Source organism: Pelobates fuscus, chromosome 6 (assembly GCF_036172605.1).
Source record: "Pelobates fuscus isolate aPelFus1 chromosome 6, aPelFus1.pri, whole genome shotgun sequence".
Taxonomy (NCBI): Eukaryota; Metazoa; Chordata; class Amphibia; order Anura; family Pelobatidae; genus Pelobates; species Pelobates fuscus.
In genome coordinates this window covers 266,105,176-266,115,208 of record NC_086322.1, presented here as the reverse complement: position 1 = coordinate 266,115,208, position 10,033 = coordinate 266,105,176, and the positions used below count along the sequence as shown (strand labels likewise).

Sequence of the window (10,033 nt, the reverse complement as noted above, 5' to 3'; positions counted from 1 at the left end):
CTTTTATGATGCGGCGCAACTCCACCGACTTCATGACGTCAATGACGTCACGACCCGCGGGAAATCTCAAACCAGGACGTTCTGGTCAATTAAAGAGACAGGGTATAAAAGGTACTCACTTACTGTGAGTCATTGCCCTGTCGTGGTTTCAGCTTGCCTGTCTCTTCAGTGCGTTTATATTCTCTTAGTGTTCTACGGTTTTGACTTGGCTTGTTTCTTGACTTTGCTTCCCTCTCCTATCCTTATACTCGGCCCAGCTTACGCTTACCTGTCTTCTCGTTCCCTCGACCTCTGCTTGTCCTTGACCATTCTTTGTTTGCTTGACGTTAGTCCGGCCACTCTAAGGTCCTGTATACATCTTTATAGTTTTAGTACACTGCGTGTTGGATCCCTGTCTTGATCCTGACACTGTCTCTGAGGGGTGCTGTGTGTGCAGGGGTAAAGAGACTAAAAAAAAAAATATATATAAAATCTGTATCCCATGGTATCGCGCGGCAATGCTCCACAACCCTCCCCCTGCCTCCGGACACGGAAGCAGAGTAGGCGCCTGCTGTCTTCAGGCAAGCAGGTGCCTACTCTGCATTGATGCACACAGCCAGCGGCCCCCTCCCATGGCGACCTATGGCCGCATGCCCACAGAGAGGGCACGCGTGCCATAGGTCCGCCATCACTGATCTAAGGAGTGGCCAGTGGCCAGCAAAAATCCTGAAGGGAATGATTCTACTCCCCAGAACAAATACAATAAGCTGTAGTTGTTCTGGTGACTATAGTGTCCCTTTAATGTACAGTTATTTATTTTCTGGATTTAACGGACAGACCAGTAAATGTGGAATGTGCAAAAAGTTGTCTGGTGATTTCTTGGAGAGGTCTCCAAACCTTAATTGTGTAAGTTGACTTGTTAAGCCTTAGTCAAGCTTTGCTTTAAATCAGCACCAAGGGTCAGAAGTGTGGATTCCATGGCACACTCCCCAGGGCTGAATTGTGTGAGTGGAAATTCTGAGACAGCTCTATTTAAAGCTCTGTTAAAAGACAAAAAAATGGAATTCAAACACAAAAGCAACTAACTGATGATAAAGCTAAAAGGGTTAGAAGTATAAAGCCTTATTTGTCCTGTTTTTACTTTAATCAACATGTAATGAATAATAAAGGAGTATTTTTGTCTATTAAGAATTTGTCGTTTATGTTTTGTGTTTATACTGGTAACAGTACAGGAATACTCAATGCTAAGTGAAGTTTAACATGAGTTATTTGCTACACCAATCCTTCCCTGTGTCCGTCAACATGCTTTTCAATTATGTAGCTGCAGAGTACATACATAATTCTTGTCACTGTCCATTTACTCCCCCACTACACTGGCCCATCTTCTGCCACGCATACACAGCATACCCACCACGGCACCAAACTGCTTTCTCCTACTTCATTTTAATAGACCTTTTAAATATATCCAGAATCAGCTGAATCTGACTCCCCAATTCCTGCCATTGCCCTACAAAAAAACAACACAGCCATACTCTGATACATCCATTTAGTGATATGCAACAGCAGCCCCCAATCCTATCCTTAAGGAATCCGTAACATTCTAGATTTTAGGGATTAACAAGAACGGAGTGTGAAAAAATAAAATCAGGGTGGCTTGGCGTTATTGTGGAAAAACTCAAAGGAAAGAAAATGGAAACAGCACTCATAATATTATTTTCCTTTTATTAAACATTGATCGCTTACATCGGGACGATAAGGAAAGACTAGTTAGATACCAGTGCCTTCTGGCATTATTCATGACACTTATTCATCTCTGCCATCACAGATACAGGCATTGTATGAGAAAATGTGCCCTACTTTCCTCTACCTGCCAACGACTGGGCCTTTGTGTACACTTTACGATGGTGCATCCCATAATCCAATGCTCTCTACTTCCTGCCACCATCTTAGACTAATTCCACATGGTACTTCCCAATATGGACATATTTGTTATGTTATCCACAGCTCATGGATAACATTTTAAAGAGAAGTGTATCCTTGGCTGAAACGTTGTAAAAGGTGGAACTACAGGACATTCTTAGGCCACTATGGTGAAAGTTCAGTAACAAGGTAAGGGAATAATAGTTTTGTCTTGATAAGGCAGGAAGAGTTACAGAATAACACATGGCGCCTGACTGTTGGTGATTTTCTGTAATGGTTCGCCAGATTTGGCTTTTCGAATAGCTTCCATCATCTGTAGAGGAAAAATAGTAATAGTTACTACGAAGACCCCGATAAAATGTACAGAACTAGAAAACAAACGAACATCAATGTGCTGTCAATCACGTTTGGTGTAAAGAGACTCAGAGGCCTATTAAAAGGGATAAGATATGAGGGGAAAGGATATGAGAACAGTTGAACATACAAAAAAAGGGAAAAGAGTGAAGGGAAAAACATCCACATTTCCAGCAATTAATTATCCCCTCCCCCCCCACCAAAAAAAACAACAACAAAAAAAAAAAACTTGTGTCTCCTCATTTCTAAGTCCTGGAACAAGATGTTCTGGCTAATGGCAATAGCGTTGTCAACTGGTCAATGGAACAATCTCACCTGCAACATTCCAACAAACACAATGGAGAACACAAAAAATATCTAAAAGGCACTAAAATTACATTTTTGTGTTTTTGTTTTTTTCCCAATAAATAAATATAAGCAAGGTATTACCCCCCACATTTATGACTTACACAAGTATCTTGTTATGATACCCTCCAGAAGTGTACAGCTGTACACAGCCTTTAAAACACGCAGAGTTTTCTTAAGTAAATGTGGTGCCTGTGCATATACAATGTCACTACTCATGACGTCTCACTCACTTGAAAGTACCTGGAAGATTCCAAATACTTGGAGCTAGACGTTCTTATTTTATTTAAAGTGGATGAAAAGTTGCAAAACAACTGTAATTTATTGAGCATGAGGTATTGTTTGAGATCACATGCACACAACACACATTCCAATATTCTCCATCTACACAAAATATTTTGTTGAAATGGAAGTCCTGAAGGCAGATCAGCTAACTTCTAGGTAACACAAACATGACTGCAAAAGGAGAAGAATCCAAGGACCATCTGCCAGAGGCTTTCAGAGTTATGTTTTAAATTTGGTATTTTAAATGCATTATTTATAGGATCCATAAAAATGATATCCTTCTATAAAGCAGGGGTCCTTTAACAAATACAAACAATATGAATATTTATTTCAACTATTAATATTACTTTTTTCTTCATCTGGTATTCCAAAGCAGAGTGTGAAGGGCCAAGAATAACTTACATCTTTCTCGTGGGGAAATCCACCAAGCTCCAGTTTGGAGAAAACCAGTTGTCCATTGATCTCTATCTCAAAGGCTCCTGGAAATGAAAAGATAATCAATAAAGCAGAATGGGAACGTCACATTATCTATCATAATCAATGGATGCTTACCGGTTCCCCCAGGACGAGAGTCAATGGCGACATCAGGAAACTCCTCCCGCACAGCACTCGCCAATTCTTCATAGTGGGACTTAAACCCACATGGCTCACTATGAAGGGTCACAAAATAATCATGAATAGCTCAAAGTGTCAAAATTGTGTTTATTTAATAGCTTACTGTAGTTATTAGGCCTGCCTGGGTATTAGGTTGCCTGAGTATATTGGTGCCTAATAAAGTGGAATTAAAGGGACACTATAGGCACCAAGACCACTTCAACTCATTGGAGTGAACTGGGTGCACTGTCCCAGGTCCCTTAATCCTGCAAAGGTAATTATTGCTGTTTTTAATAAATAATAATTACCTTTCAGGGTTAAAGGGACACTGTAGGCACCCAGACCACTAAAGTTAATTGAAGTGGTCTGGGTGCTGTGACTCTTTTGCACTTAGTGCTGCAATATAAAACATTGCCGTTCCAGAGAACTGCAATGTTTACATTGCAGCTTTAAGTCTGTCCTCACGCTCTGCACGAGGACCTCCAGTGTCAGATTTTTCCCATAGGAAAGCATTGAATAATGCATTCTACAATGCTTACCGGCTCCAGGCATCATGATCACTTCAAATCACTGAAGTGGTCATGGTGCTTCAAGTAACCATTTAACCCCTTAAGGACCAAACTTCTGGAATAAAAGGGAATAATGACATGTCACACATGTCATGTGTCCTTAAGGGTTAAGGTCAAAATAATCTCTATTTCGGTTCAGCAGACAGTTGCGACACCTGATGGGAAGAGACATTATCTTGCGCAGTGCACAATGGCACCTTCTAGTGCAGGCATAGGCAACTTTCAGCACTCCAGATGTTTTGAACTACACCTCCCATGATGCTATGCCAGCATTATGGGGAATGTGGTCCACAACATCTGGAGTGCCAAAGGTTGCCTATCCCTGTTCTAGCGCATGCACAGATTATTTAAGATGAAGAACCCAGGCTCTTCAGGACCTCATTTGGTATTCTCACGCATGTATGAGAGCACACTAGTGGTGAAAATCACCAAGAGCCAAAGAATAATGGCAGTGCTGAGGAATAAGAACTTAGAGTAGCTAAATCTCCCTATAGGTTGCCTCATTGACCACCTCCACAGAAGTGGACATTTCACATTGTGGGCTCTTTGCAAAAAAGCACACCCCCTGTATTACAGTAGAAAAACATTTCCCAGATTGAAACATATATAAAAATGGGATAAGGTGTCAATGTCAAGTTAGTAGCCAGAAAAATACCCAATATGGTATCTGTACAGACAGATCAGTAAGTAACCAGCAATTCATGTATATATGATGATTAGCCCTGAGTAGTATAGAAGCAGTCCTCACCAATACTCAACCACTATATTTACAGCCATACTAGAGCACTCCACCGGCTTCTGGATCACAAGCAATTCAACCCAAACCAAAACCAGAGCTTCCAGATACTTCACTTCCGCCCTTACTCACAGCAATTTGAAAACGTACTTCCGCCCTCACGTCAACAATATGAAAACGAACTTCCGCCCTCACTCACAGCAATTTGAAAATGTACTTCCGCCCTTACGTCAACAATATGAAAACGTACTTCCGCCCTCATTAGATACAGTATCGAATGCATTTTCACCCTCAATGACCGAGGTATTCGAATGTACTTCCGTTCATATTACCCTCCATATTACACTCCGCCCTCACTAGGTGCGCTTTTAAAAGGCGTCCCACCGCCTACAGAACCTGACATTAGAGTTCCCACTGTTTGTTTTGTTGTAGTTTGCAAGAAAAACTGTGTAGCTATGGTAAATTGTATACAGTAAGGGCACTTTTTTTGTACACATCTTCTTTTAGTGGCTCTAATTCCATTTTTAGCATAAGCAAAACTTAAGGATATTTTTTTTTTTTGGGGGGGGGGGAGGGGTTCTCACTGCAAATAAGCACCAGCACCTCTTTTAAAATCACTGTAAATGAATTTAGGAGATTATCAGATTTTACAGGAGATTTGAAATCAGTGTTATGTTAAATACACAGAGTAATTTACATGCATTGAGTTGATAAATCACTGACACTCACAGGAGTTCCCCAGATGTTAAAAGGGGTGTAACACTCTGGGGTATTATAAGTAATGAACTGTGAGGTGAAAAGAAATCTGCAAAATACAGTTGTGACTATGTGGTGGAATCTCGGTAAAAATAAATTTAGTAGGCCGAGATTACCACGTGGCATGTGTACGTGCATATGCTGACGTATCGATCAGTTGGTTGCACGAGGCAAGATACGATCAGTAGTGTACGGAGCATGTGCAAGAATACAGGATGTAGTATTCCCCCTCCTCCATTGTGCTGGACAAGCCATGCGGTCAAGCAGGAAGTTAATTCTTATTTGTATTGATTGGTTAAGAGAATGTGCGGGTGGAGCTTAATATGGGAGGAGTTATGTGCCTATATAAGGAGCCTGCACTATTGTCCGGGACTCAGAACTTGCTGTATTTTGGTGACGCTAGTCCCTCTGAGTCCCGATCGGTGATCCAATAAAGAATCTCTTCCTTCCTGAAGAAACCTGTGTCCATCTCTCTGTGCTTGGCTTCCGTCAGTTTCTCCGGTATCATTTGGTGCATTGGCCGGGAAGCTCATCGTTCAACGGTAGCTGAGAGGCAGAGGCGTGAGACGGTCTATCTTTGCCCACGTTCTCTACGGCTGCACCCCTGAACTTCTGCGTGGACCTCCCTTCGTCTCGGCGCCACTGGTCTGTTGTCCAGGAGATCATCGGCCTCTACGTGAGAAGTGCTGGGGTGTCCCCGTCGATGAGTGTGAACTCAGGTTCAGGAACGAGGAGGTAAGACAACTGCTGTTTTAGACGGCAGGACCCACTAGGGGTATACCGATTGTGCGGTAGGCCCAAAGGGGTTTGAATCTGTGTATCTGCCCCCTCTGTCGGAGGGAAGGAGCGAAGGCGCACCGCTCGATCGAACGCTCTTTAGTCAGACCGTTTGATTTTGTTAGTCAGGCGGGGTCCTGGTGTAAATAGCCCTAGCCGGACACCGGTGTCTTGTCTAGACTAGCGTTCTAGGGTGTATATTACGTTCGCTAGGTCGGAGGGACCGGGAGACTAAGCGGCGCCTGTGTAAATTCGGTTCGCTAGATCTCAACCTATCTGGGCTAAGTGGGAAGGCGTGTAAATTTGGAACCCACTAGACTTTTGATAGTGCGACTAAGAGGCGCCTGTGTAAATTCGGTTCTCTAGCTCGCTATATGTGGTGATTGGGCAGTGTGGCTAACCAAAACGGGTGTATATAGTTTTAGGTAGTCCATTCAAGGTACTGGCCAATAGTTTAGTTGGGAATTGTAAATGTGTTAAAGATTGTTTAGTAAAGTGTATATCTTGTTAGATAGCGCGAGCTCAGCCGTCTAGCGAGAGTGTTAATAGTGTGTTGCTGTATCATAGTGCACGGTACCATAACCCTGTATATTTACTGACACTGTATATAAGTACTAATCATTGTCGTCCATTGCATGTTTAACACCATAACCACTAATAATTGTATTGTGACCTTAACTTGTGCTTTGACCTATGCTAACCGTATTGTAACCGCTATTTGTAAAAGACGATGTTACTGGGGTGTGTTATAGACGGGTAATTCGTATATAGAGAATTATAGCGTGGGTGACTGTATAGTTACGCCAAAGGGCATAATATTGATGATCTAGTGACTGGTGTAACAGCTGTGTGTGTACGGGAATTCCCTGAGTGTTTATTGTGTTATTGTGTACGTTTCACTTGGTAACCGTACCACGTGGTGCTGTTGCCAGAGGAAACGGGTGTGACTGTTGAATAGTACGCGTGTATAGTATTCGTTGTCGACGACGTTCCATTGTTAAGTATGGGTGCGTCGCAGTAAACGATCCCGGATCCCTTAGGTTGTATGGTGAAGAATTTTAAAAAGGGATTCAAAACTTGTGATTTTGGGGTTAAAATGTCTCCTGTACGTTTGGTCACTTTGTGTACTAGGGAGTGGCCTACTTTGGTTGCGGCATGGCCGCCACGTGGCAGTTTGGATCCAACTCTGGTACAGCGCTTACACGTGGCTGTATCGGGTAGGCCTGAACTTTACGGCCAGTTTCCTTATATTGATTGTTGGAGACAGGCCGTAAATGACTCGCCAAAATGGCTCCAGACATGCCACGAGGAGCAGTGTCGCCTCATGGTAGCTAGGACTTGTTCGTCCACTAGGACTGGTGTTAGGCCCATTTTGGACACGCCCCCTGAGTCCGAGATCCCTTTGCCGCCCCCTTACTTTCCGTTAAGAGGAAGTGACGCAAATGCAGGAAGTCCTGCAACCCTCCCCTCATTACCCCCATCCACTTCCGCTTCCTCCTCCAGTACAGGATCCACCCCCCCTCGTACTAAATCTCCCCTTCCGGAATCAGAACCAACCCCCATTAAAAATGAATATCCTGATTTGGCGCCACTTCAGACTTCCGGTCAAGCTTCATCTAGCTCGGCTCGAAGTGTTTTATTTACAACCTTTTCCCAAAACCAAGCTCCCACATCCCCATACCCTATTTCTCCCCGACTGGAACCTATGACTGACGCCCCTCCACGTAGCCCCATACAGACCCGACAGTTGACCGGTGCCCAACAATTAAAACACTATCAGATGCCTCTTCGTCTGAATCCTGGGTCAGCCTATATCGATGCCGCAGGCCAAATGGCACATGCTGACCCAGTCTTTGTATATGTCCCATTCACGACAACCGATCTCTTAAATTGGAAGACCCACAATTCCTCGTATACTGAGAAACCACAAGCTATGACTGATCTGTTCACCTCAATAGTACAGACACATAACCCGACATGGGCTGATTGCCAGCAGTTATTAATGACTTTATTCAACAATGAGGAAAGGACAAGAATTAATCAAGCGGCCATTAAAGCACTAGAGGATAAAGCCCGTACTTTAAACCAAGCCAATCCATCAGCATGGGCCGCAACACATTATCCCAATACCGATCCCGACTGGAATGTAAATGGTGCTGATATGGTTCAACTCAGAGCCTATAGAGACGCTATAATTGCTGGCATGAAAGCCGGAGGAAAGAAAGCTATTAACATGTCGAAGACAGTTGAGGTGATTCAGAAAAGCGATGAAGCGCCCAGTGTCTTTTATGACCGATTATTGGAGGCATACCGCTTGTATACCCCCTTTAATCCGGAAGACGCAGATAATTCCCGAATGGTGAACTCCGCCTTTGTCAGCCAAGCTTACGGAGATATTAAGCGCAAGCTACAAAAGTTAGAAGGTGTCAGACCTTCCAGCATTCGCTAACCGTGGACTTCCGGGTTCTCGGAGCGCGGCCACTCCCCCTCCTATGACGCGGTCGTTCCCAGGATTCATAGAGAGACCGCGTCAACACCACAGTGCTGGATCAACTCGAAAGCTCCCGCGAACTTCAAACTGAATTATTACTACTTCTACTGTGTATCGGACCCAGACTGTTTAATCGTTTACCCTCCTTCTCCTCTCCCACGACCTCGGACTGTTTTTGGATATTCTCTTGCCTGCTGCAACCTCGATTCTCTGTGGAATCTCTATCACCAATTTGGATTATCGCTCCTTCATAAGTTAAGTAAACCAGATCTGCTCAAGCTGGATATATAACCATCCTAATTCTATGTGGTTCGCTATCTGCTCCACCTAACCTCCTAACCTTGTTTCAACTACTAATTAATCATCTGCATCCTAATTTGGAACTTCTCGCTGGTTGTGTTAAAATTGCCTTATCTTAAAACAACTTCAACTCCGCTGCTGTTTATAACCTGCCAGGAATTAAAGAGACAGTTCAAATTGATTATCTTTTTTATTTTAAAGCAATAAACAATATCAGTTTCAGAAATCTGCAGTTGTTTCCATCTTGTCAACAATTGAGCATTACAGATTGATCCAGCCTAATTAATGGATACAGCAGATCTCACTTCTGAAATCACCAGATTAAACCAAAGAGTGGATACGCTTACTCAAGGCATGCAAGATCTACAGATCACCAATGAAAGAATCCTTACTTATGTAAGGGACTTGCAAACACATACTCCTCACACAGTTACACACTCGGCTAGTGACCCTGCTGTCTCCAACCCCGAAAAATTCTCTGGAGACAGGTCCCAATACCGAGAGTTTATCAATTCTTGCAAGTTGTTGATTGCATTAAAACCTCGATCATATCCCACTGAAAGATCTAAAGTTTGTTCTGTTATTTCATTTTTGAGAGGTGAACCCATGGCCTGGGCTCATTCCTTTCTTGAGAATGATGATCCCATATTGGATTCTCTGGATGAATTCTTTGAAGCCATGTCTCTTCTTTACGAAGACCCAAACAAACAAGCGACTGCAGATTTAACCATTAGAACACTGCAGCAAAGAAACAGGCCTGTCGAAGATTACATTGCTGAATTCAAACGATGGGCACCAGAAACTCAGTGGAATGACATAACTCTACGTAACCAGTTCCGTATTGGGTTATCTGAAGCTGTCAAGGATGAGCTCTCCAGAACTGAACTACCTACTACACTGAATACACTTATCCAACTGTCAATCAGC

General features: G+C 43.1%; 1 protein-coding gene across 1 annotated transcript; it reads right to left on the bottom strand.

Moving 5' to 3' along the window:
* Window positions 1-1,684: 1,684 nt before the first annotated feature.
* On the bottom strand, window positions 1,685-4,925 carry MIEN1 (migration and invasion enhancer 1). Its single transcript, XM_063425453.1, has 4 exons — window positions 4,795-4,925; window positions 3,436-3,533; window positions 3,286-3,362; window positions 1,685-2,212 (listed from the first exon to the last, which is right to left on the bottom strand). Exons 1-4 carry the CDS (start codon window positions 4,821-4,823, stop codon window positions 2,129-2,131), a joined length of 288 nt encoding a protein of 95 aa, XP_063281523.1. The 5' UTR covers window positions 4,824-4,925; the 3' UTR covers window positions 1,685-2,128.
* Window positions 4,926-10,033: the final 5,108 nt, after the last annotated feature.

Coding starts and splice junctions, on each gene's coding strand:
- MIEN1 (XM_063425453.1), bottom strand. CDS start 4,823: ATGGCTGTAAATATAGTGGTTGAGTATTG. Junction 3,534..4,794: donor AATATAGTGGTTGAGTATTG/GTGAGGACTGCT, acceptor GACCCTTCATAG/TGAGCCATGTGGGTTTAAGT. Junction 2,213..3,285: donor GATTTCCCCACGAGAAAGAT/GTAAGTTATTCT, acceptor TTTCCTCTACAG/ATGATGGAAGCTATTCGAAA.